This window comes from Buteo buteo, chromosome 6 (genome assembly GCF_964188355.1).
Source record: "Buteo buteo chromosome 6, bButBut1.hap1.1, whole genome shotgun sequence".
NCBI lineage: Eukaryota > Metazoa > Chordata > Aves > Accipitriformes > Accipitridae > Buteo > Buteo buteo.
Genome location: NC_134176.1, coordinates 41677090 through 41704907, shown reverse-complemented (window position 1 = coordinate 41704907; position 27818 = coordinate 41677090). Strand labels below are relative to the sequence as shown.

General features: G+C 42.1%; 1 protein-coding gene across 1 annotated transcript; it reads right to left on the bottom strand.

The window, feature by feature from the left end:
* Positions 1 to 205: 205 nt before the first annotated feature.
* LOC142032239 (cytosolic phospholipase A2 epsilon-like) lies at positions 206 to 27430 on the bottom strand. Its single transcript, XM_075030656.1, has 20 exons — positions 27289 to 27430; positions 25643 to 25715; positions 18086 to 18222; positions 17631 to 17762; positions 15832 to 15872; positions 14881 to 14923; positions 14234 to 14297; positions 12711 to 12871; positions 12408 to 12500; positions 11710 to 11747; positions 10507 to 10663; positions 9882 to 10018; positions 9162 to 9384; positions 7827 to 7941; positions 7062 to 7199; positions 6272 to 6379; positions 4923 to 5114; positions 4280 to 4446; positions 2636 to 2819; positions 206 to 1768 (listed from the first exon to the last, which is right to left on the bottom strand). The coding sequence occupies exons 1-20, from the start codon at positions 27313 to 27315 to the stop codon at positions 1530 to 1532; spliced, it is 2469 nt and encodes an 822-aa protein (XP_074886757.1). The 5' UTR covers positions 27316 to 27430; the 3' UTR covers positions 206 to 1529.
* Positions 27431 to 27818: the final 388 nt, after the last annotated feature.

Sequence of the window (27818 nt, the reverse complement as noted above, 5' to 3'; positions counted from 1 at the left end):
TCTCTGCTGAACCTTTCTTGGCCTTTAGTGTGTTTGAGTAGATTTGCTTCTCCTCAAAACACCTAGGTTTTTCTTTTTTTTTATCTAAACAGTTAATATTTTGTCATGACATCTGAAAAACTGGCGAAAGGGACAGAGGATTTACTTACAAAATGACTCATTAGCTGAAGAGGAAGAAATGCAAGATATTTATTCTGCTATATATCCACATTCAGGTATGCAGTGATGGTTGATCAACATCCATGCTTTGGTGGACAAGACTCTTGCTTCTTGGGAATGACACACAATTGTTTTCTGTATTACAAACTGTTCTCCTGTACAGCTTGAAGAGGAGTGCTGCTTTTTGTTAGTAGATTGCTCATCAGGTCCTTTATCAGATGCGTGCATGCATCATTTTGTGTATTCCCAGGACAGGCATTTCTTCTTCTGTTTTTTGGCCACTGCACTGGGGTTTGAGAGCTGTTATGTTTTTGTGCTATGTGTGTATAAATCAGCTTTTTCCCCCTCAGCCACCGCACTTCAATGTACTTGTCAAATAACTAGTTAGGCTGTGGCAATCATATCATCTTAATTTGTACTAGCATACCTAGCAGCTGTATTTTACATTTTATGGTTGTTTAACAACTGTGATGCAGTGAACAGAATATTGGTGTCTTACTCCATTTCTCCAGTGTGATTGTCTGTATGCAATTACCATACATCCTGCAATCACCCTCATGTGCTATCTGTTTCAGTAATATGTCAATTCACTACAAGCTCCAGATAATGCTGCAGCAAAAATTGCATTTGGGGGAGGCAACTGCAGCACACACGCATGATCTGAGAGAGAACGCCGTTGATTGTGAGAGGAAATGGCAATGGTCCTTCAAAACAAATTCATAAGTTTGATTTAATTGATAAGAATAGATGTCCTCAAAGACCTAAAAGGCCACCCATCCATACATCTGTTATCCAGCACAAGTTTGAAAAATCAAATATCCTTCATAAAATATATATATTTCATAACAGTTCATGACAAAAAAGCACCTGGGAAACAAAACCCTTAAGAGGTAGAACACCATTTAATTTAAGTTACTAAAACCAATAAAATGATATAAATTGATACTGAATGGTCACCACCTTCTGTGTCTGAAGAGGACTTTATGGATTTGCTATTAATGGTCCCAAAGAAATGCCAGAATATTTTGCAGGTGAAAAAAAACTAGTGACTAGCTACCAAGACAATAAAAGATTACAGAGATAGAGAGCTAAAACTATTTCCCTATCACATGCGGCTGAACCTTTGCCTCTTGATCATCACAGTGAGATAGTGTTAACAACATAGACTGCTGTGTTTGATATCACAACTCCAGATTAAAAAGCAACTACTGCTTAGTAAACCAAACCATGTGGCTTTGAAACAAATACTTTGAGTTTTATTTTTTTGAGAAGGTTACTTAGTTAGAGATGGCACCTGCCAAGAACAGTGAAGTAGCTATCGCATATGTGCTCTCATGGTAAATACTTAGTAAGGGAAAGGAAAATGCTGTTCAAGCAGAGGACTGTGCTTGTGATACTGGCTGCCTCGGAGCTTGTTTCTTCCGTGCCACAGCCATGCGCAAGGCCTGAAGAATCATGTTCTCGTTGTTCATGACGTTGTAATTAGTAAGCTTCAGGAGCTTGTTGAAATCTTCTGCTTTCAGCGAGACCTCCCTCGTTGAGTATGGAGAGCAGAAACTGGAGATATCAACCTTGCCCTGTTCCATTTCAGCAGCACTACGTGACATGCCTGTCAAGGGAAAAAGGGAAGGTGTTTGTGTAGTCCCAGGGAATTACAGTACTCTGATAGACTATGTCAAGAATAATTTAGAGAGGTCACAGATGCAATTGCTATGAAGACAAGTGCTATAATCTCTGAAAAATCTACTTCTGAACAAAGTCTATTGGAATTAAAAGAAATAGTGTCACTAAACATCATTCCATTGCAACCAGCACCTTCTACTGGCCAGCTCATGGCACGTCATTTTATGTGGTCACAGGTGCTTAAGTCTTACCCTGAAGGTTCTTGCATAGAATACATACTGTAAAGGTAAAAGGAATAAAGAGATATATAGGACAGGAGGAAGCAGAATATTAGTAACCTTGGAAATCATCATAAAAACAAAGCCTGCATCTCAAATTCTAGCCCAAAAGGACACAGTGACTGTATTAGTTTAGGTACTATTGCTTTGATTTTCCAGCATATACAATCAACACATTAAACAGCCCAATTAGAAAGCACAATGGCCCTCCATAGAACCATTCTATACTGTACAGGTAATTCTCCCCTAGATCTGACCATCATAAAAATACATCATCTGAAAAATATGCTTTGTTCTACATGCTAAAGTAAACTTTTGGAGATCACAAGAAGAAATTAGCTCTACTTGAAGAACTTATTTCTTCTTTCACTGAATCTCACCAAGACTCAAACTAAAATTATGCACAAGATTTCACCTGATTTTGCAAACCGTTTGTGTCATCCCATTTTGCAATGTATTTGCTAGTAGGAACAGGCAGACAGACAAAGGATTTTTGTATTGAGATGAGGAAAAAACACCCAGGGAGTGAGAAAGTTCATTAGGTCAATAAAATTAGATAGGTACTGTTAACTTACCAGGTGCTACATATCTTTGGAAGGTGTCATTCACTAATGGAAAATAAAGCAGCAAAGGAGCTCCTGGGGTGTCTGCACCATCAAACATATAGCACTCTTTCAGGTTCTTCTCATCATCCTTCAGCCCAATGCTGGGAAACGGAATTCCCTGCTCTGAGAAGTATCTGCAAGCCTGCTCCAGGGGCTGATCATGGCCCAACAACAGCAGCATAAGGAATAGAAAAGATACCCAAGATCAGGCTGCTGCTGAAGCCTTGTAATTCATGCCAAGTTGCACAAAATAGACTGCTAGCACTGGACAGCCAGCAATGATGTGAGCACCTGCAGCCCCAGGGACTGTTTTTCTCTCGCCTGAGGAGCTATTTGGAAATAGTCTTACAGGAAAACACCTAATATCAGGATGGTAAAGAGGGTTTAAATAGGTACCAAGGCACATCTCTAAGAAGGAAACATGATTTAGGAACACAACTGATCAATTCAAAGCATGTTATAGAGCATCATTGATTAAAGGAGAACTAAGTCAGAAAAATGTAGATCTAAAAACTAAATTTGTGATCCAAGACAGTAAGATTCACAGTCACATTATCTGTTTATATTGCAGTATTACTTGTGAGTTGACCTCAGTAGACTTTAGCAGGGTTTTGAGACCAACTTACCCATTTCTATAACTTTGAATTTAAGAAATAATACGAGATTTCAAGCTAACATATTTTAGACCTCAAAATATAGCACTAAAAGCATTCATCAGAAGGCTCATTTGTGATGATCAACTATGTTAAATTATCTAACAAAACACTGAAGTATCACCTCAGTTTGTTTGAATTAAATATTTTCAAAAGACTTCAGAGTACAAGGAAGAAATGTAATGCAAGTTATTACATATGCTCTTTTTCAGCTGCAGTACAGAGAAATATTTTTCATGTGGCATTACAGTGTAAGAGCAGCATTAAAGTATCTTCCACTTGAAAAAAATGACAGAGCCTCAACCAGTGAACTTTGTATTTTCTGTGGTGCCCTTCAGGGACAGGTTTACAGTTATGAGTCTATATTTGGAAGTCTAAATCTGTCTTTTTATGTGGTGAATACTACTTTCAAAATCTATATAAACATTTTAACCAAATCAGATTTCTGCAAACATAGTAAATGCATTTGATGTCTTGCTTCAAGCCCACTATTTAAGGAAAAAAATTTTATTTATTAAAGGAGATAAAAATAGAGATTAAATTCTTCACTCAGTAGGTTGTTCTTGGACAGCTAGAAAATCACACATTAAAATAAAGACAAATAATATGTTATATGTTAAAGAAAATGCAGATTAAATTCAGCATCTGAATCACAAAGTTTTCCCAGCTATATTTGTGCTATTAAATCTTACATATAATTGTAATAGAAGTTGCAGTTCAACCATCATAATTTCACTGTGCCGCTCTGTATTTCACTGGTGAAGCACTTACGGGTATTTCAAAAGCAGTTTGAGAAAAACAGATGTTTTCCCTTCTGGGAGTTTCCATTCTTCTTCTAAGGTTTGGAAACACAATGTTACTAAATTCCACTAAGTTCCATGTTTTACAGACACCTGTCTGAAACTTGTGGAAAGCAAAAGAAAAGCCGTTACTAAACAAAGAGAGTTTTGAGACATCTCACCAAGGTCTGTGATCCACCGGTGTAATTTAAGTGTATGATGACATCCACTTTCCGCTCTGGTCTCATAAGGGGTGGGCAGCTGGTTTCAAAGAAGAAAGCTGCATCCACCAACTCCAGGTGCTCTGAGTTGCCTCTCAGGTCATTAGGAGAGGTGTCTAGCAAAGTGTCTAAAGAGTAAAAGATTCAGAGCTATTAGCACACTGCAGAAAGACATCTGTCAAGTTAGAAAGCAAAAGGAAGGCGAGCTTCCCTTCCATATATTCCCTTTGGTTTAGGATAGCGTGCAGCAATCCTGAATCTCTCTTCAGCCTCTCCATTCACATTTTGTTGGTGTTTCCACACCCAGGAACTACACCAAAACCTAGGCAGGTGTTCCATATGTGCAAAGCCCCACCCCAGCAATTTTCATCCCAGTGAGGACTTTCAGTGCTGAACAACCCAGAAATTGAACAGTTGTGTTACTGGAAGTGAAAGATGTGAGAAGTTAGTTAGTTCTCCCTCCTCTCCTCTCAGCAAGCACTAACAACTAACCACCAAACCCACTCCGTTCTCTTCAGGACGTACAAATGCCCCTCGATAAATCCCAGGCCCTGCGCCCACCCTGATGATCGCTGAGGTGCGTAGGCAGAAGTGCTGTCCACACCTTTCCATTTTGTGAAATGCTCCTGCTGGATGTACTCGTTGTGCATCTGGAAGCCCCTCAGGAAGTTGTGGTACTTGGAGACAGCAGGGCGGTCCGTCAGGATATCCCGGAGAGCCGTGGAGAGGCCGCTCGTAGGGGTGAACATGCATGTAGCCATCTCGTATGGCTTCTCGGTCAAGTCTGGTTGTTCCTCTAGAGACATATAGCATAAATGACATGCAGTTGAATTATGACCACAATTTAGAAGCGGCTAGGTGCAAAGAGGAGAAAGGGTCAGCGACTCTTCTGTACCAATAGTAATCGTGTGTTCACAGCTTTCAGCATTGCGTTATTTTTCCCTATGGCATGCTGTGAGTTCTGGTTAATTTCTTGACAAAAAATATAAAATTCCTATTGTTTTCTTAACCTCAATTGGCTACATCTGACTAAAGGAGCATTTTTCTCATAAAGCAACATGATTTTGGAACATGTTAAAGTAATTCACTCTTCCAAGTAAACAAAAAATGAGGAAAATAATTTTATTTATACATTTGAGGGGATTACTGTTTTTAGATTTAGGTTAACTATGAAATTCAAAGCTTGTTTTGAAAAGAATAGAAAAATTTGAACTTTTTATTTTTAAACTAAACATTTTTACTTTTTAAAAAAGACTTTGTTCCATTTGATTCAGGTCTGGCCAGATGAATTCAACACAAACTTGCAAATTATTTATATAAACCCAAACATAAGAGTTCAGGTTTTTTTTCCAAAAACATAGCCCACAGAGATGTGATCCAAGTCTGTTCACTATGAAATCACTGACTTTGCTTGAATTTTAACATGAAGATGCTCATGAGTGTTTTCAAGGAATGGTCTTTCAGTACAGAGCTGCCTCTCTCAGCTGGTGTAAGAGAGCTCCACTACATTGACTTCCTTTGACCTCTACTAAATCTTTCAATTCAGTAAGATTTTGAGGGAGGGATGCACTGTGTAGGACGAATAGATATTGGAAAGGAAACACTCAAGTTTCCCTCTGGCTAACAAATAGTTGACATGAGGCTTTGACAGAAGTTCTTCTTTCCAGCCTTTAAAACACAGCACTTTAAGGACCACCTTATGTATCCATCTCCTATCTCTTTTCCATCAAGGTCTGTCTGATGGTGCCTTTCCTTCTAATAACAATCTCACTATTTAAGCAAAGCACTGGCTATTCAGTAAAATCAAATCACTTGATTGTCCTGGTGCCTTCCATACCCCAAAGCTGAGAGAACCAGGATGACAAAAAAAACCTCAAATAATGTGAGCACAGTTACCCTATCAGAGGGGCCTGGAGGAAGGAGGCTATAAATCAAAGGGTACTTGAGATTTACCTATTTCAGTCACTCTGTCTTGGGTCCACCTGCGCCAGAAGTCCTCTGAATTGTCAGCTGCGTGCCAGGCATCCAAGAGGTTTTTGGAGAAGATACTACTCCACATTCCTAGGAAGTGGGAGAGGTATAATAAGTAGGGCTGAGGTAAACACAAGGAAGTTCTTTTTAAAACTGCCTTCTGCTCCTTCCACAGCTCTTCAACTTTTCGTATTTCTATGTAATTTTTGCATAAGTCCACACATCTATTTCAGTGGTAGAGCTGACTCAGAAGGCAAACTTATTTCAGAAGAAATTTCAAAGTATTTTCCCTTCTGCCATGTTTTACCTGGAACTTTTTTTTTGTTTAGAAATTTTACATTGTCATTTTCCTATTTTCATTTCCTTTTTCCTTCGATAAAGAAATATTTTCAGCCAGCTCCTTCCCCAATTCCCCTCTTTCTTGCCCTGTTTATTTCTTCTCAACATTTCCTCCAGCTTCCACAAAGTCTCATAGATTTCCAACTTTCAAAATGTTTTGCAAGCTAAGGGGAAAATGGTGATGCTTCAAAAGCACTCACGAAGGTATATAACAACTTATTTGTCATTTTAGTTTCATTTTATCTTCATATAAATGGTAAAACCACCTTTGCTAGCAAGGGCAGTTGAGTAAGTCTCAGGAGACAGACTGAATTTCAAGTTGACTGAGCCAGTACCTCTGCTGCCAAATGCAGAACAGGTTTCTGGGCACTAATTTTCAGAATCATTAGTGTTTGTATGAAAATCTTGTCACTCCCCCAGGCTGGTGAGTCACCTTGCATGAAGCAGATCCGGGACTCAGGGAGCTTCTTCATCAGGCGACCCATGAAGAACTCGCTGCCAAAATCCTCCGCACGAATGAAGGCACCGTACTTCAGGAAGCCCACCTCATACGGCGTGAACTCCACCCACTCTGCCAACACATGCACCAACAACGTTAGCTCCGCTACTAAAAACAGTCAAGTTGCCAGATGTGGAATAAATGTGTGAGGCGTCAGCCCCCTCAGGCAAGCTGGCTTAGCATGTGCCCTGAACAAACCCTGCTGACTGACAGCCGCTACTCAACCAGCTGTCCCAGTGTCTGCAGGTTTGTGAAAGAGCAATGTCAGGGCTAAGGGAAAACTTAAATTATGCTCTCTTTTTATCTAGCAAGTGGGAAGTTTTCTCATGGAAGGTGGACTAGAACATGGATTGACTTCTATTGCTTTTAATGCCTTTAGCCAATCATGAAAAACATATTTTAAGCAACCTTAAAGCTCTAGTGAATCACTTTCTTTAAGAATTCATAGCATTTCTGAGACAGTGTCACAGATCTGTGTCATGTTATTAGGCTGAAGTTAATGTCTGAATATGCACATTTACATGCTAGGAGATCTTACAAAATACTGAACTGTTGCTGTCTAGCTTGTGGCTGCCCAGTTACTCTTTACATCTCTGAACAGGACTTCTCCTATCTTGAAGTGAGAATTTAAAACAATTCATCATTATTTACTGTATCCCCATGCAAAAACACAGCTCTTTTCCAAAATTGAAACATTACCTCTAAAATCTTTGGTGGCAACTTTGTCCTTGACATTGAGGGCAAGGTAGATGGGCAGTGGGTTCTGACCCTGATTCACTGCCCGACGTTGATCAGAAAGTCTGTGGTGGCATTTCTGGATTTGGGGAGGAAAAAAAAAAGTAAAATAATGGTTAGCTGATAAACAGTTCCTTAAAGACATCAGCTTACAAAGTCTGAATATGGGATATCGTTTTCCTGAATTCCCTCCTAAAGTTACTTCCATGTGCTTGAATAACAGAGGGCAAGAAAATCATGGGAACAGGAATAACTGTTGTTAGGATAACCAGCCATGTTCTACAGTCAGTATACAACAACAGTAATGAGTTGCTTCACATGCTATTCTAACTTTGCATCGCTAAATGTAAGTGAAAAAATAGGGCAGATCTGGGTAATTCAGCTTTTATCACATAGTTCATCTGTTAAACATATGAGTTCTTCAAGGCACCATGTTAATGACCCTTCTAGTCAAGATTTTTTTTGAAAACCGTATTGAAAGTTATCATCCACAGTGGAAAAATCCTTGAGCTGTCCAATACCAACAACTTATTTTATACATGAAGTGGAGATTTTGAGTGTACTTCAGCCAAATTAAACTCTAGCAAATTTTGCTATGTAGCACTGAGGCCAGAAATGCAATGTGAAATATGATATGAAATTAGAGTATTTCATATTATCTGTGTCACCTAGACAAAATATAGAGCATGTTTATAGGATTTTAAGATAAAATAGCTTTTTCTCCAGCTATCATCAGTCTGCTAGTTTACATTGAAAGTTTTGCTTGTCATTACAACAAAATTATGAACAGGAGGTCCTGAGAGATCCAATCCAAAGTATCCAAAAGGCACCTACAAAATCACAGTTTCTGTAACTAAGATGTCTCGGGAGCTCTGGATCAATATACTTTCTCATCACTAAATCACAAAGTGCAGTAACTACATATGGGGTATATCTGCAGTACATTCAAGGTATGACTGCAGCTTGTGTAAATGTTGCAGCAGTTGGAGACATAAAAGCATGGGGCCATAAGAAACACCCAAGAACCTAAAAAATTTCTTGGACCACTGCAGTGTTAATTAGCATGCTGGTTACTTTAGAGCTAGTCTGAGCATTTCTATGCTACATTCACTCGCACTTTAGGCTCCAGCATAAACATTCACTATGTCTCCAAGTTATTAATGTAAGTAAGCGGTGTTCTGCCTACATACCAAGTACAGTGTTATTGGTCAGGTATCTCTTCCTAGGGTTTTAATTTGTCATCATGGTCATAAAGATCAAGTCACCAACTTTATGAGAAGAAAGATATATAGACATTACCCCATCATTTAACATGGATTCAATCATGAGCCCCCACAGATCAATAAAAGATGTTTTATGTCCTGCTTGGGTCCTTTGGCTCAGCTCTCTGTAATAATTCCTCAGACTTCTTAAGCAAAAAGCCCCCATCTTGCACTTGGCTGCTTGCTTCCGAGCTTCAATAATTATTTCTCCAAGATCCTTACGTGACCAATCAGCATCTTCATACAGTTTTGTCATTGTCCTGCAGGCAGGAAACATGGTGGAAAGCGGAAAGAAGTGACGAAGATGCTTTTGAAACTCAGAGGATATACTTCACAGAGCTTTGGGCATTTATTATTTTATCTTTAGGTTACTCTCCTCTTTGAGCAGAAATGCAAGTCCAAAGGCAATCAGTCAAAAGTCACTTGATTTGGGATCCAACACAAGCAGCTTCACCAGCTGTCTATGTGTTTCTGTCCAACAGTAAATAACCATAAAGGATCATTTTGCATAGGATTAAGGATGTTTGCACTTCCAATAAAGTCTTCTCTTTTGGTTAGCGATAAGTTACTTCAGTGACACCAAATGTATGATGCACAATAGGCCTTTCATGGGTGACCCTGGCATTCATAGACCAAAGATGGAAGCAATAACTCAATAGACCCCTTTTACCCTCGCTGAGAACTAAAACCCTAGACAAAGCATGGGTTTTGCTTGACACAACAAGATCCAAAAAACAGTATCAAAATGACTCCTCACCATGTTGTGCCTGACGAGCCACTGATGTATGAAACGCAATCCAGAACACGCAACTTTTGAAGACCCAAAATGCTGCCATACATGGCAGTGAGCGCTCTTATCCCACATCCTGCTGTGGTCACAGCCACTATAGGCACCTGTTCAACACAAAAAAAGGGCAGAAAGCACAAATGGGAAAGAGGTATTAAGGTACATCCATGTCAAAAGATGACAGACATGCAAAAGCAACATCCAGACACTAGTAAAATAAAACACGTAGATAGAGACAAAGCAACATTGCTCCATGAGTTATAAATAATACAAGTTGCTGGACATCCCTGTGGAGTATACTGGAAGATTTGGGCACTTCAGGAAGGGTTTTTAAGAAACACGGACCAAACTCATTGGTTTGATGTTCCTTCAAATGATTCATTTGAAAGACAAGTGGAAATAGAGACTTTGCTCATCCAGCCAGGCTGTTGACCTCTCCAGCTGAGATCACGTTGACTGCAAACAGTACCTTGGAGGAGAAGCTGCTGACTCCTCATCTGGATGGAGATGAGAAATCACTCCTCATCTCCAGGCTTGAGGGAAAAGAGAGGGAAAAGAGAGCGAAAAATCCCCCAGCGGTGCCTTTCCTGGTTACCTCATGGTCTTGCAGATCTTCCTCCAGATGAAGAACCTCCTTCAGTGCATCAGCAACTACCTTCCTCCGATTTTGCAGGAAATCCTGTTCTTCGGTGCACAGGTCAAACCCTAGGCGGGCATCCAGGTTTCTTGGCCTGAAACACAGACCCTGAGTCCTGAGACCAGGGCGCAAATATTATTATATTATTATTCACCATGGTCAACTCCGGCTATGCTTGTGTGTGTTTACAGACAAGTTTGTGGACAGTATCATGTAATAAATGAGAAGGAGCAACACCACAGGCAGGCCTCTGCTAATTCCTGTAGCTGCTAACAAGAATGCAAATGGGAAGGTAGACCAGAACATGACATACTGTCCCGGTATGGTAACAAGGTTCCTACAACACACTTCTGGTTGCATTTGCATATACGAAGGCTCTGGGGAGACCTTGTAGTGGCCTTCCAATACTTAAAAAGGGCCTACAGGAAAGATGGGGAGGGACTCTTTATCAGGAAGTGTAGTGATAGGACAAGGGGTAATGGTTTTAAACTGAAAGAGGGTAGATTTAGATTAGATGTTATAAAAAATTATTTTACTGTGAGGGTCGTGAGGCACTGGAACAGGTTGCCCAGAGAAGATATGGATGCCCCATCCCTGGCAGTGTTCAAGGCCAGGCTGGATGGGGCTTTGAGCAACCCGGTCTAGTGGAAGGTGTCCCTGCCCATGGCAGGGGGGTTGGAACTAGATGATCTTTAAGGTCCCTTCCAACCCAAATCATTCTATGATTCTATGATAGAATTCATTTTTCAAGTTTCAGTAGTGCTGCCATATGTGCCTGTAACTAGATAACCTCTGTCAACAGGCACTGCAGTTGATTAGGGAAACAGCTACCATGCCTTGGTGTTATTTTGTTTGTATAATACAGAAATACGATTTCTTTGTGGAGCTGTTCATTCCAGCTGTGGGCATAATTGCACACAAATCAAGATCTACTTACTGAGCTGCACTAACAGCTGGGAAACTTGGAGGAAAGGGGACCCATGGTTTAAGTCTCCATCACTGAAAAAGGAGAACCTGGCAAACAAAAGTCTGCAACCCGAAGATGAGCACACCTCTGCTTACAACTGAGCCTGCATGGACCCCTGCTGTTTTCAACTGAGCTTTGCGTAGGTGCAAATGTCTCCCAGTTACAGGATCAGGTCTTGCTGGAGACTCACTTACCATTCATTTGCCTTTGTGTACAAGTCAATTGTCCTGTCCTGAAAATCGCAATACAAACAGTGTAAGCATGCTCAGGTCATTAATCCTGCGCCTTCCTCCCCCACTGCATCTACGGGCTGAGTTTCACTATCTTTGCAGTCAGCAACACAGCTGCAGAATCTGGCCAGCAATGGTCTGAGTTGTGAGAGATATAATAAGCTCCAGTACAGTCTGGGTCGAATAGAAGTGGGCCATTCACCCATGCCAGGTGGGCTTGGGGCCCCTCAGCTTTTCATAGCTGAACATCTAGTTTAACCTTCATTTTCTGGGAAGGTCATTGAAAGCTGGGCATCTGAACCACAGGCATATGGATGTTCTCTGTTTTATCTTCCGCCTCAGGCTTTCCCTTTGCAAATATAAGTCTTAACTGTCATATCCATTACTGTTAACTCACATACTATGTTGATGAACATATTAGATATGTCCTGAGGAAACTAATGTAAACTCAGAACAAGGTTGAATGGCATGCCTGGAACCACATGCAGAACAAAAGAAAAAAAATAAATATCACATAGTTGCAGAGTGACTGTCATTCACACCTTACACTGTAGCATGCATGGTGCCTGACAGGAACTGAATCACTGAGCTGTAAGACTCTCATCACCCACCAAATTGAATGTGTGTTGGGCTGGTTTTTATTAAGAAAGACTTGTTCTCACCTCTGCTATTGTTATTTTCTCTTGTATAGGAAGCAAGTTCAGAGCTAGAGTCACAGACTCGTTCATATCCCTTTCATTTTGACTTGATATAGACTGGAAAAAAAGGGTAAAAAAGAATAATGACAGTTAACTATTATAGAAAAATGGGGAAAAAAGAGGTAAAAGCAGTCTCCCCAGCCTCACTTACATACATGCACTTAGCAATTCCCTGCATACACAGACCTGCACACACACTCAGGTCTTAGAGGTCCCCAAAGAAGTAGACAGCAAAGAGCCAGCTACACATTAGTGGTGATCACATACCCTGCTGAGCCGCCTCCGCCGCGGTAGAGCCACAGTGAGTGCCGACTGATTATACTTGATGTAGTGGAACCTCGTCGGGGAGGTCGGGCAGAGGCAGGAGCTCAGCGTGTGGGTCTGGGTTCCTTCATATGACCCCTCCACAGTTAATGCAAACTTTCTCTCTGAAGCAAAGGAGTTTCAAACTTAAGGTCTTCAAAAAAATGTGGAGAATTTGTTTGCACAGTAATGTAATATATGCTTTTCTTAAGTAATAACTTCATTTTGATACTCCAATTATAGGATAAATAAATAGACTCACTTACCTGAGCCTTTGGGTTTCAGCTTTAGAGCTTGTGTACAGAATGTGCCATATAGTAACTGTTGCTACAGTACCACTGCACTTCCATCTATACTGTGATTGCTGAGACTAGTGCTCTATTCATTAGATAATGACTCACAGCTAACAGTTTGGGGGGAGAAAAGCACTCTCTCCTGAAAGTCTGAAATTTTCAAAATACCTCAGCAATAAGACAGTATGTGGTACTGAAATATTATTCTGGTATAATAATAAGGTATTTTGAAAATTTCAGACTTTGAGGAGAAACTTTTTTTTTGGTAGCAGACCACAGTTCCCTTTGGAACCAGTAAAATCTCGGTCCCTCTATCATGTTTCCCTTTATTTCAACTTGTAATATTTCTTTTGAAATAATTTCGGGCACTTACAGAAGTAACGTCTGGTGGTTTTTGGCCTTCATATAATAAGCTTCAAATGGTCCTTATATAGAATGGAAGCAACCCAGGTTCAAGGTGAAATACACTCTAAATCCACACACTCAAAGGTGTGTAATCAGCCTTTAAAAGAATTATCCCACTCAAGCATTTTCAGCCACATCTAGCAAATTTCTTCACTGTGACAACTGAGCTCAGCTGGATCATCCACATGCTTAAGCAGTTTGCTGGATTGGGGCCACCAGGAAATGTCAGTGAGATGTTTTAAAAATTGTGTGGGAGATACACAGGTCCACGAGCATGGACTCAACATAGTAGTGATGCACTGCTTAAAATGTGCAACAAATGTCTTTGGTAATACACTGTGTGTCTTGTGTTTCACCTAGTGGCATGTTTTATATTTTTATGCCTAAAGAAATTTTAAGAAGTTGAATTGATAAAAGAGGCCCAGTCCTCACCTGCCCATTTTCTTTGTCTCTGAACCAGGAAACAATAGGAGTTAGCTCCAGTTTAGGACTCAAAAAAAATTCAATTCCCTGGACAAATATTTTGGAAAATTATAAGCATCTGACAATATGTTATTAAAGAGGAAAGTATTTTGTGGGGAAACCAGACCACATGCTCTTCACACCATATTCTGCAATAATATGTATATTTTTGCCCAACTACAGCCCCCTCCACAGGCCATTGGCATCAGTGAGATGTTGTCTTGCGTCTTAAATAACTTTAAGCCAGAGCGTTCAAGTGTAAAACACTGAGTCCTTTTTCCATAAAGTGGCATCCAGGTTTGCTCCGTAAGACGGCGAAAGGCTCACCTGTACTGTCCTTCCTCAGCCTCCCGCCGTCCACCTGCACCTCCAAACAGGAAACTTCACGGGACTGTAGGAGACAACCAGGGAAAGAGAAAAAGGGGTTCGCTGTCAGCAGAGCTCTGCCTTGGCCAGTCCCTCGGGCATGTGCGAAGCACGGGGGGGCTCGGGGGGGAGAGATGGTGCCAGTCTGTAACCCCCTAACCAAGCCGAGGGAGGTGGCATTGGGCTTCCACATGGGAAATAACAGATCACGTAGAGATGAGGAAAAAGAAGGGATCTGCTGGCTCCCACTGAGAGAAGCAGCCCCTCGAGGGCCTGGGGGAGGATCAGCCACAGGGGAAGGCTCCCCGGGCAGGGTGCTCAGCCCAGCTCTCCCCGGGCGGACGGAGGGATGTTGTCCGTCCGAGCCCAGCTGGGTTTGGGCAGAGGCGAGCGCTGGCGGCAGCTCGCAGCTTTGGCAGCTGCAGCCTCTGGCAGCGTAAGTCACTGGCAGGGACTGCGTGGGAAAGCCAACGCTGACACCGGCTTTAGCCTGCCTCTTGGCCCATGCCTTCACGCCACCGTATGGAGCAACTGCCTGGTACCCTTAATACTAGCTTTGCAATTAGCATTGCTATATGGCAGGGAAAGGATTATGAAATTAACATTACCACTAAAACTCCATTAGTAACAATGTTTTCAGGAGGATCCGGACTGAAAGACAAAATGGAAAACAATCAATTCAAAAACACTCTCTTTTTTCTGTTTGTTTTTTTTTGTTTTGTTTTGTTTTGTTTTAACTCTTCTTTAATCATTAATTCATTATCTTTATCTTTAAAAGTCCATCTTTGGACAGACAGAATGCACAAAGAGCATCAGAAATTCTAGCTGGGTATTCAATCTAATTTGCCTCACACAGGCTTGAGTCTGAACCTTAAACTGTTTATGGAGATCTGCTGAACAGAGGAGCTCCTCACTATCAGACAGGATCGTTTTCTGACATATTGAAGCAAATTTACACAGGGATGGCATAAATACATTATTGCCCCATATTGCTCAGTTCAAACCTGGGGGATCAGAGCTGAAACACTGGTTAATTCATCCAACGTGCCATAACAACAAGGCAAAAAATACTACCATTTACCTTAAAAATCAACAGCAGCACTAGGACTGATTTACACACCCATTCTCTCTATTAACTGTACAGTCAATATGGAAACACAGTAAAAAAATTTTTCTAACCTATTCCCACAACTGAAACAAATTCCAAGTATGAAGAGCAAGAGGGGTTTGAAACTCAAAACTCTCCCCCTGTGCCGAATGCCCCTTGCAGCCTGGGGAGCAGCAGCCATCAGGGACATCTCTATCCTCCCATTCGCATCTGTGCTAGCTTCTCCGTGTGCCTGGATGCCCAGCGTAGATGCACGCACATCATGCACTGTCATGCACCCCTTCTCCATTAAATGCCCTAGACAAGCATTTCCTGAACACCCAAAGCCCCCCTCCGCTTTATTCAGATGGTGACAGCGTTAGGGGTTGCAAGTGTAGAACGGATGTTTTGTGTCAGTAACATTTTGCCTCTGGCTGACATTTCTATTGATCCCCTATCTGACCTTACGCACCTGCTCTCCATTGTGAATTCAACCTCCAGCTCTTCTTTTCCCTGTGAAAGAAAATGAATGCAGTCACAGCAGGTCGATTCTCCTGTGAAGAGAGATACCCTACAGGAATCTGTTCTCTCTGGGGGATTCTGTAAGCCAGCATCCACCTTTTGTTACCGTGCATGCAACAGATTTGATTTTCTTCATGTCCTACCCGCTATAATTCTAGCGTCACATACTTCTAATGTCATACCCGTTATTTTAGCAGACTCCTACTTTAGACCTTGCAGGCCAAATGTAATACATAGTGCAGGGCCTCTGGTGGTTGCTCCCCCTTTCTGCAGTCATAGGTTCACCCCTCACTGTTTCACAGGTGTCGTGGTTTAACCCCAGCCAGCAACTAAGCACCACGCAGCCGCTCACTCACTCCCCCCCCCCCAGTGGGATGGGGGAGAAAATCAGGAAAAGAAGTAAAACTCCTGGGTTGAGATAAGAACGGTTTAATAGAACAGAAAAGAGGAAACTAATAATGATAATGATAACACTAACAAAATGACAGCAGTAGTAATAAAAGGATTGAAATGTACAAATGATGCGCAGGGCAATTGCTCACCACCCGCCGACCGACACCCAGCCCGTCCCCGAGCGGCCAAAAACCCTGCCCCCCCCCTTCCTAGTTCCTAAACTAGATGGGACGTCACATGGTATGGAATACACTGTTGGCCAGTTTGGGTCAGGTGCCCTGGCTGGGCATGAGAAGCTGAAAAATCCTTGACTATAGTCTAAACACTACTGAGCAACAACTGAAAACATCAGTGTTATCAGCATTCTTCACATACTGAACTCAAAACATAGCACTGTACCAACTACTAGGAAGACAGTTAATTCTATCCCAGCTGAAACCAGGACAACAGGCCACCTGCAATCCCCTTTCCCTTCCTCTCCCACAAGCTCTCAGCACTCCCCACTGATCCTCAGCATGAGCGAGGCTGGATTTCGCTGGTGCATCCAAATCATCCTGCCCCTCTCCCAGCCCTCACCCACAGCCTGTGCAGATGGGGCTGGTGGCACATTAATATGGTGGCACACTTGGGCGTATGAAGTCCAGGGTGTTCTGGAGGGTGTGCTTTGGTTTGGTGGAGTCTGCACACTTAGCCTCATTGCATGCTCAGTCTTCATCTTTGTTTTTGTAATTCCCTTTCCCTGAGACTTCCTTCCTCCTTCGCAGGTTTTGGTGCACCTCCCATCATCTTGTTGGCCCATAGTGTGAGTGCTAAGGAAAATACAGGACAGAGCCAACCTTTCCAAAACAGGTATCATATCAAATCAGCACTCACTAAAGTAAAGTATTTCTGGGCTTAAAACACTGTCCTTAAAACTTCAGTATAAAGTTGTCTCAACTTTATGAAATAAAGACTTGCTGAAAAACTCACTTATGAAAATAGGGTTTGCAGCTTATGACTGCAGATCACTACTTTTATATTAGCAAAGCATAATGCACAGCTCAGAAGCACCACCTCCAACTGCAAAGGGTTGCCCAAAACTGTTGGAGTAAATTCTCCATATTTTGACATCAAGGACAGCAACCAGACAATCAAGTCCAATAATGTTGGCCACCTGCTGTAGAAGCAGCACTCCACATTTGCAGTAATTACAGAAGCAACACTGGGTATCAGCCCCTGAAACAGTTGGACATACTCAGGTGGCTAAATGGGCAATAAGAAAGGCTTGTATATGGGACACACAAGAGGAAAGATTGAGATAACGACATTCTCACCTGACCACATCACCTTAGCTTTGTCCTTGAATTGTATCCATACCTGTGGATTCAGCTGGAAACACAGCCGAATGTTTTCTCCAAGCTGGATTTTGGAGACATCAAAGAACACAGTGAGGAGATGGTCATCTTCAGTTACGTTGTCCTCATCACAAACTTTCAGCTCCAGAATGTTCTGGAATCAAAAAAAATTAGATTGTATAAGGTTTAGCAAATATCAGATGCCACAGATATTTCATGTTAGCTAAAGGAATTTAGGAAAGAAGTTTGAGAATGAAAGCAAAGGCAGCAGTAAAATGGAAATTTTGCAGGTGCACTCTACAGACAATTGATTATTCAGGAAGATACAGTCTTATCCAACCATTGAAAGTTAAATAACTACATAAGAGTGTATGAATACTTTGTAAGGGAACTCGGAGAGACCCTCAGTGTGCAAAGGCTATAAGGTAGGTTTGATATCTGGTAAGAATACCTGTTGGGGCTAGTTGCCATTCCTACCTTAACCTGGCTCTGAATCGTGAAGTGGAAGGTTTCGTTCCATGTTGGGTTCTTGCTGTTCTGGACCGTTTTGGTGCGGAAATGCTGCACAGACGCTGTTGGCAGGCTTAGGCTCACGTAGCAGTCCGACTGGGTTACTGTTGACGAGAAGGAAAGCGTGAAAGCAATGGACCAAGGAAACACATCTAGTACCCCGTAAGGTGTTGCAGTGTATGAATTTTTAAGCTCTGTACACAGGACAATATGCAGAACGTAGGCCAGGGTGCTAGCTAAGGTGCTATCAAGCCAGTGCTAGGCAACCAGTTTGCTTTACTCTTTGTGAAAGCCTGGCAGTTTGCTCTTCTTGAGGACTACTTCTTTTAATTGCTGCAAAACCAATAAACATTCAAAATACACATTTATACACATACATTGCATTCCTTTTTGGAGAAATACACAGCCAGACCATCTATATATATAAGATTTCAAAGGTTTTAATGCTGACGAGCCATCCATACGCCCAGGGGCATGCACACATGAGAGCCTCAGAGGGCTGGGCACCGTTGGTGGTCCAGCTGCCTGTCAGCAGCACGGAGCAGATCCCATTAAGAGCTGTGATGCGGGCTGCTGGACAGACAGAGCCCAGCTCATACAGAGTGGGCTTCCACATGCTTTAATGTTACTGGGGTAGCTCTGGCTGTAAGTTCTGTCTTGTCTACTTTTTGGAGCAACCTTTCTTTTCTCTAGCACATCTGGCTGCCAATGCGGTGGCGACAGGAGCTCATTTCACTGAAGGTTCCCAAGAAGCCCCATTGCTGTCACAGAAGGCAGGTCTTCCACCAAGGCATTTGATTAAAGTCTGCCTTCTTCCCTTTTGGAAAGTTAAAGAAGGGAACACACACATACACCACAGAGCTCAACAACAGAGCTTTTCAAGGAAAAAAATTCAAGAAAAAAATTTCAAGAAAAACAAATTAATCATCTGTGGAAAAGATTAATTGCATTTAATCCTCTGAAGTGGATTAAAGTGAGCACATGTAAGAAAGGTGTTGAAATGTTGAACAGACTGACGGTGTAACATTTGGTTTGAGAAGCAGCTGTCCTGAAGGATAGTTTTTGCCAGTAAAGCTGTATAAAAAAATCTTGCTTAATGCCACTATTTTCACCTGCATCTCTGTGCCTCAGCCAGAGGGATAAGGGTATTTGCAACACTCGATGGGCAGGTGAAAGCTTGTCTGTGCTTCCCAGCACAGAGCGAGGTCACGTTGCTTCTTTGCACAAGATTGCATTGCTTTGGCTTTGCTGTTTCAATTAGAGGTGTATTCAGGTCATAAAGGTCACCTATGAATTTTAATGTTTCCAGCTGTAGGGAGGGCAGCTTTAGTATTTTCATTTTCCTTTCCCAGATGAAGAGGCCTGTTATAAAGTTTGGATTCCCACCTGAGCTCCATTGTAGGTGAGGGATGTTCAGCACCAAAGCTTCAGTATGAAACAGTGGTTAGCAGCAGTCTGCAGTGCTTACATCATCAACAAGCACTTTCATTCTGAGGTCAGAATAATCTGCCTGCAAATATGTTTTGTCATAGTTATTAAGAAATAAAAGGCAAACATGAGTCACGAGATTAACAATCCTGTGGACCCACACTCAAAAGTCAGGGATGATCACCCTACAGAATACAATCTGTTAGTTAGGGACAACCACGCACACAAGTGCCAAAGATAGCATGGGGGAGTATTGCCCATAAATGCCAATCCCATCATTAGGATTATATTTCCTCTTTGTAACACCACCTACTTGAGCATTCCTGCCATTGCATAGCAGACACACCTTCATCTGACTAGACTTAGTCTTGTCCCACCTAGTGTTACTGGTAGACCTGACTTTGGGAAACACAGAATAATTGACTCCTCCCTTTATCACACTCTGTATGTAGCTGAAGAATTAACAAAGCCAGCTGTTTGGTTTTTTTCCTGACTTCCCTGAGATTTAAGTCATCTTTCTTTGAGTACCTGTGAACAAAACAAAAGAGTAACTTTGACTGATTAAGGTAGTTGCGGCATATACAAAGATATAAATTCTAAAAAAAAAAGAATAAATCAAAACTCATAGAAATCACCTGAATTTCTAACAGTCCTAATCACTCGAAACTTTTGTGTGTATACAGGAAATGTCCACATGAAAATCCTTTTAGGCTCTTGGGAAGTCCGGGTTGGTATTAGCACAGACTGCTGTCAGCTCTTGTCCCCACTAGGAAGAGGATCAGAAGGACCTGAGTCCAGAAATTTGTGAGCAATCCAAACTTTATTTCATTGATGTTTCCCAAATAGCAATACACGCTCTGACTAGGCCTGTGGCAAAGAACAAAGTATTACTTCGAAAGTCCACCAATTTTTTCTTTTCTGCAAATGATCACTGTCTGCTACTGCACTGTATCATACACCTTTAAGAAATAACTTCTTGTCAGACAGCAGAGCTCTGACTTCTCATTTCAGATCTCTGACTTTCTCTGGGGGCGCTTCTGAGGGAGCCACTAAACAAGCCTGCTTCCCTCTTCCCATCTGCAAACGTGTTTGGTGATGCCTTTTGTACTTCAGAGGTGTCCTCTGAAACCTAATTGCCTCTTGTTCATGAAGTATTTTCCAGGTGTTACGAGAGGCAGGCACAACTCCCAGGATCCTTTTTTACACCTCTCGGATACCTGGGGCCCGTATTCTGCCCGACCAGCTCCAGGCACAAGTAGCTGTGAGAACCGGCACTCCACAGCGCATCCTGTGCCCGAGCCGGTCGGTCACGCCACGTTATCCCATTGCCTTGTATCAAGTGCCTCTTCACGTCTATGTACAAGGTTCCCATTGCCAGCCGCGCGCCAGCAAAGCATCGTTACCCTGGTACGTAAGCCTAACCACCACCTAACGACGGCGATGACGCTCAGACGTGGTACGCGCACCAGAGCTTCACGGCAGCAGCCGGCTGTGTCCCTCCCCTGGACCGCGACACACGAGCAGCCGTCAGACGTGCTTGGAGTGGCAGCCGTGGTATCACCGTGGGGCAATATCCTGCCAAAAGCAGGCGTGGCAGCAGGTATTTATGACAGCACGGTCTCTTCGTCCAGTTATTACACTAAGTTTCTAATTATCTTCCAGGATAGCAGCAGGACTGGATCTTAATTGTGCTTTGCCATTAGAAAGCATTACAGCGGCGTGACCCATGCTCAGAAACACCATAGCCCCAGCACCATGCTGCATCCCAGACAAGAGCAGAGCACCGGCTATTCTGGCTTGAGCTATAATCTCACCTGTCGCAGAGACAGCTCGAATTCAAACAGGGCTAAACCAAAAATTTTTCATTTTACTTCTACCTCCTTTTTGGATGCTAACAGACACAACCTCCAGCCCCCCTGTAACCTGGGCAGAAACCGAGACATCTTCCTCCTTTTCTTGGGCTGCCTTTAAGCGCTCGCATTGAGGCTATTTCTAGGGGGTAGATTTTTTTCATGACTGTTACGGTATAGTTTTTCTTACTGTGCTGAAGGGATCCAAACCAGAATGTGGCCTCAAACACTGTTTGCCCAGATCATCCCCTTGATGATGTCTCCCCTCACTTGGACCTATCCATGTCACAAAACACATCCCCACCAGCTGAGAAAAGCATTTTTCTTCTTCCTCCCACATTGTGGAGCTGAGCAGAGATCTGGCTGAGGGTGGGTGGAGAGGCAGGCATTGCTGTTTTCTAGAGTGCAGAATATTAGATAATTTAGATCATTGGAACTTTTTACATGCTTTTTAAAATAAGAATGTGGGTTACTTCTGTGAAAGTAAACACCTTCCTTCTCAAGGCCCTTCACAGTCAGATTATAAGAATTAATTTAGTCCTGGGAGATCAGTTCCTGCCTCCAGGGAGCATTCAACATTAATCTCCTAATAGCTAAACTTCAATAAAAAGCTTTCACATTTTCTCCCACCCTGCCCTTCACATTGGGTGGAGCACCCTACACGCATCCCTAAAATAGTATCACTAGTCTCATTTACATCCCTCCTTAAAACATCCCTTTGCTGAGATGTTGCTAAATAACCTTACTTTTTTTCCCCGTTTTCTCCCTTGTCGGGCTTTATCAGTCCACATGCTGTTATTTTATAACAAGATTTCAAGCAGCATCTAGAGCAATAGGCTGTTGGTACATAATTGCAACTGCTTAAATCGTGAAGTAAGTAATAAATAACAATGAAACAATAACAACAGTGCAAGAACAAAACACTGGAGGAAGTCTGTGGGTTCCTGCAATAAGTATCACATTGAACCATAGTTCCTTAAACAATAATGTATTTCACTGGCTATGTTTCTTTTCAGGATCTCAATGGCCATTATATTAATTGATCTCAGAACTGCTACTGCAATGCCATAAAATATGGGGGTTTTATAAAAACGTTAAACATACTTAATAATATTAGAACATATTGTACCCAAAATAATATAAGCCTTATATAAAAAGTGTCCAAAACTTGGAAGTTTCCAAAATTAACAAGCCTGACTTAAAAAAAAAAAAAAAAATCCATAAAAGCTTCAAAAATATCATTTTCTTACTAAGAAAATGCTGAAGAATATTTTTAACTCTACACCAATCAAGGTCCATTTAGCCCAGGGCACACAGCCAGTGTCCACTGAGGGCTCTTGTGTTTTCATGTTTTCAGGAAGCAGGGAATGATGGCTTAAAATTGCTCAGCTCAGTGTTCCCATCTAGTTGCCTATTTTTACCTTTTTGTTTAACCCTTAATACTCTGTTTTCTTTTTCATTTGTTAATTCCACTTAATGATTTTGTTTCTCTCCAGTATCTTGTTCTTTAACCCCTTTGTCTTTTTTGGGGAAGGATTGTACGTCTTGTTAGGGATGGACATCAGTGCCAGAGGAGAATATGCCTCACATTTAGTGGTGGGTGTCTAAGGAAGAGTATAAGATGGCCACAATTTAAGGTTCAGAGACTTCCTAAGCCAACCTTCACTGGATTTTTCTTCTATGAAATTGTCCAGTCTCCACCTGGAACCCACATAAACTTTTGGCATCCATGATCTCCTGCTGTGGGGAGTTCCCAAGCTGAACCACATGCTGCGAAAAGACATGTCCTTCTGGTTTTTTCTGGAATTATGGCGGTTGTTCAAGGACTGTGAGAGGCCAAGCTTGAAATTTGAAATTCTCTGCAGCAAAAGCCCTGTTTTTATGGGTGGGTTGGATTGGTGCACATCCAAGTCTCACCCCATTAGGGAGTCAGGATGCAGATGGGACACACACCCAAATCTGGGAACTGGCAAGTGTTCACAGGTCCAGGAATACCAAGAGCCCCAATGAGCCTGATGGGGATGTGGGTGTGCTCAGTGGGAAGGGGGAGTGTGGAGAACACAAACAAGGCACTAAATTCACAGGTGGTATCAATGATATCAGCTATGCATCAAAACACAAGTGGAAATTAGTGTTATAATTTACACACTGATGGATCAGTGGGAAGAAAAGACAGAATAGCACAAGGGCACACTGAAAAGACTCAGCATTTAAAAAGCAGAATTAAACAATTCAAATTGTCTTAGATAAAAATACTATCTTATGCACTGAACTTCTATTAAAGGTCTTGTATTATCTATTCCATGGGAGATGTTAGTGAGGTTTTGAGAGTCTATTGTTATGGATTGATTTTCCCATCTCCGTTACCTGGAAAACGGAGCAGATGATAGACAAATAATGAAGTTAACCTGAGGCACCAGGTTGGGAGACCTTCTGGGAGGCCATTGAAATATGTGACTTCTACAAGTCTGGCTACATAGAAAACTATGTCCTGAAATGGCTTAAAAGCAGATCTTTCTGATAAATGCAATGGACAAATTTTACACTCAGCAAAATCAAAACCAGATTCAACAATTAAGCATAAGCAAGGCAGTGCCATGACTGGTATGATTTTCTTTTCCTACGTGATGGAAGTACCCAACAAGCAAAGCATTCATCTTTTGCAAATATCGTTTTTGTTTTGTTTGTGCAAAATTTTTTCCCCTCAATATTTTGACTGATACTACCATTTCAAACAGATGATAGCTTGGCAATGTTGGTGGTGAATGTCTGTCATTCTGTTTTGTGGACCACAGCCAGTATACGCTTCACACAGTGTAAAGCAGAACAGCCTCAGCCTGGAAAGCCTGTGCTGTGGCTTTACTGCTGCTCCAGACCCTGTGCCGCGCTCCAAAAGCACCTCTGGCATTCAAACTGCTCCTTTAAGCAGCTTTACAGGCTGGTGGGATGTGTCTTGGCCTGGGAAGCAGAAATGCCTGAGCATTTCAGTACCTGTCCCTTGCCCTAGAAATTTTCTAGTATTGGGAAAGACAGCATCAAAACATAGGAAACTCCCTTCAGAATAAAAATAGTTTCAAGACAAAAATAAGAAGCGTTGACCTAGATGAGAAAAAGGTGGAGAGGAAGATTGGTAAGCTCATTATCATGCAGATGGTTTAATAGAACATGATTACTTGGGAGATATCTAAGGGCTATAGTTTTCCACACCTCTTTCAGTTCAGAGTGCACATTTGTATGTTCAAATAGGTTTTAGCTGTAGCAAGGGATTTGTCTCCAGCCTACAACTGAGCTTCATATCTCCTTTCCGCACTTTAGTAGTAGTCCAGTGGGAAGGTTCATACAGAGTTTTCTTCCCCATACATTCAGCAACAAGAAAGTATCTTACTTTTCTTCAATAAAAATCAGAGTGAGAAAATCTTCATATACCTTTGGTCTCTAGAGAAACTATAGCAGAACTCAAAATAAATTACTTTGGAAAGGCCCAGACAGGTATCTTGTCTTGCATCATTTTTCCTGAACAAATTTAACTTGGTCTGGTTCCTATAGAAACTTTCTGGATTCAGACCTTCTTATCTGTATAAATGAATAAATGCAAGACAATCAGTCATCTCCTCAGATTGGAGATGATTGTCATTCACACCTTTTTTTCTAGTGCTTTGCAGTTCAGATATGTATGGAGCATTAATAAACTTTTACGTAACTATCATTCCTGGGGATTTTGTAAAAATAGTTAAGAATAGAAAAGCTAGCAGTATGAGCCCTCAACTAAGTTTTGAAACATGGCTGTTCCTCTGGCTGAATCAAATTTGACAGTCCATGGGAGATGTCAAGTGTCCAGTCCTCAGCTCACATAAAATATTCTGTGTTAGGTCCAGGGGTGCACAGGGTGGACATTATTCTAAGAAGGAACCACAGAAAGAAGTGCCTTATCTAAACTTGTTATTGCAGCCTTCCCTGTGAATAAAACACCCTTTCTTTGCAGATTCAGATGTAAAACATTTTGTGCATTCTGTGCAAACATGATCCGAACTACAGCTGGTGGCTAGACTTCAGTGTTACACTGGCAAAGATAGAAGAATAAACAGTATCTTCTAACTATGCTACCTCATCTTCAGCATACCACAGTCACACATCTTCTCTCTCTCTCTCCTTTTATAAGTACTTGGTAGTGTTTGTGACACTTGATTATATTCCGAGTAGTTTTACAAGCATGTAGATGCTCCAGGGATATAGCAAAGATACTCACGCAAGTCTGCTTTCCTGGCATTTTTCATCCGTATGATTTTTACAGTGAGCAAGTTGCATGGAGATGGTTCTGTCTGTTGAACAGCATACAAAATGCGTGGGATGAGAATGCAGAGAGAAAGAACAGAAGCACAGTCAGAGATAGCATTGAATTAAGTGTTTCAGTTCCAACCATCCAAAACATTCCTGAACTGAGGTTCTTCCTTGTGCATTATCTTTTCCTTCTTCCCAGAAGGTTTGCAGCCAGGTGTGACCAGAGACCCAAAATGTACATTCAGTCACAGAACAAACCTCTGACGTCCTCCATTTTCCATTCTGAGGAAACTTGTGGTAACCCTCAACTCGAGGTCTCTGACTTTTACAACCTAATCACAGAGAAACATATGATCGTGAGCCTTGCTGTGTTATTAATACAGCTGACACACATCTTGGTCTGAGCAAATTCAAAGGATGTCATATATATCCACTATATTTCACAACAAACAGCAGACAATCTAGCAGGGCAGGAATTAGTAACGATATCATGGTGTAACGATGCTGCTCGTCAGCTGGTTTATAGCCATGTAACTCCATTGTTATGTTTGACGTAGAGCAGTGCTGGCTCTCACGCAATGAGGACCTGAAAAGTGTCTTCCACAGAGCTATCTCCCTGCCTTCTCAGAAGGGGGGAGTGAAAGCAACAACTCTGTAATTATTTCTCTCTGAATAATTCAGCTCATCCAATCTTCCTTTAAGCAAAGGTCACAGGAAGGTATCAATGGAAATCTTGGGAAACCACCTAAACCTAAGTGGTTATCAAAAGACATTTAACAAACCTGCCAGGAAACTGGTTTGATTGTCATCCTCTCTCATCCTAAGCAAGGATCCGACAAACATGGTATTTAATCAAAAGTACAGGCGCTGAAGGTGAGGTACTTTTTCCCTAGATAGTTGTCTTTTTTAATGGAATAAAAGGAGGGAAAACTGCACATTTAATGCTCTAAATGACAAAAAAACCCCTCACCAAAACCAACAAAAAAACCCTCAAAACCACAAAAAAATCCAACCAACAATAAAGAGGAGGAAAAATGGAAGAGCGAAGTGTAGTGATGCAACAAACACATATAAGAAACAGGTCACGCACACTACCTATAGAGCAGGGAATATCACTGCAACGAATACGTAGCTTGATATATAACAATGTGTCACCATTCATTGCCTTATGCCCCAAAACTGCCACAATTTTTGAGAGAGCTATATGTAACCCCACACATAATATTAGTTTCCTGGCTTTCCCCATGCACCCATTGACATTAGTGATACCTCCTTATTTTTTCTCAGCAGGTTGTTTTGCCTAGCCCAACAGGATGGAAGCAAAAGACAATGCCAATGTATAAAAAGACTTTTTTTTTTTTTTTTAATTGGGAATTTTCAAAATAGTTAAGTTACTGCAGCGTTGAAGTCCTTGCATTCCTGAAGGCCAAAAGACAAAGTAGGCACAAACCCCAGGCAGAAGCCCTGCCTTGCTCTCACAGCCTTGATGCTGAAGAAGAAATCTCAGCACTGAAGATACAGGAGGTAGAACACCACCTCCTACAGCAGGTCCCCTCTGCCGCCAAGGGCCTGCCTGCACAGCTCATCACAGAGCCTCCTCTTCCCTGTTCTTACCTGGCTCTTACTGTAGAACAGCCCCATCGTGGTCTTTTCTGCGTCCGACCCAGGTGCGAAACGTGGCAGCGGATGGGTACGGGAGACTCTCAGCCAGGCAGCTTCTCGTGCTTTAAGCTGCTGGGAGCAGGCAGGCAGGTGTGTTAGTGCCTGACTCAACGCCGCCTCACCCCTCCACCACCCCTTGAGCAATCCCCAACTCCTCCTCCTCCTCCTCCTCCTCGCTGCCCTGGAGGTGAGTGCGCGCTGCAGACCTGCACCGAGGCGCAGACACCCAGGCTCCGGCACTGCAGAAGGACGGCCTTTGCAGCTGTACTTAGAGGGACATCGAGACCCAAAAGGGATCTTCCCTTCGCAGTGATGGGCGCTGAGCAAATGTTTTATGCTTTTAAGCATCCCCATCACTTCTTGAGGAGGCCCCGGTGCTTTTGCGCACCGGAGGGCTGTCCCACTGCAGCCCCCTGTGCGGAGGTGGCTGACCCAAGGCAGGGTCCAGCTGGCTGCCCAGAAGTGGGCAACAAGGACTTCTT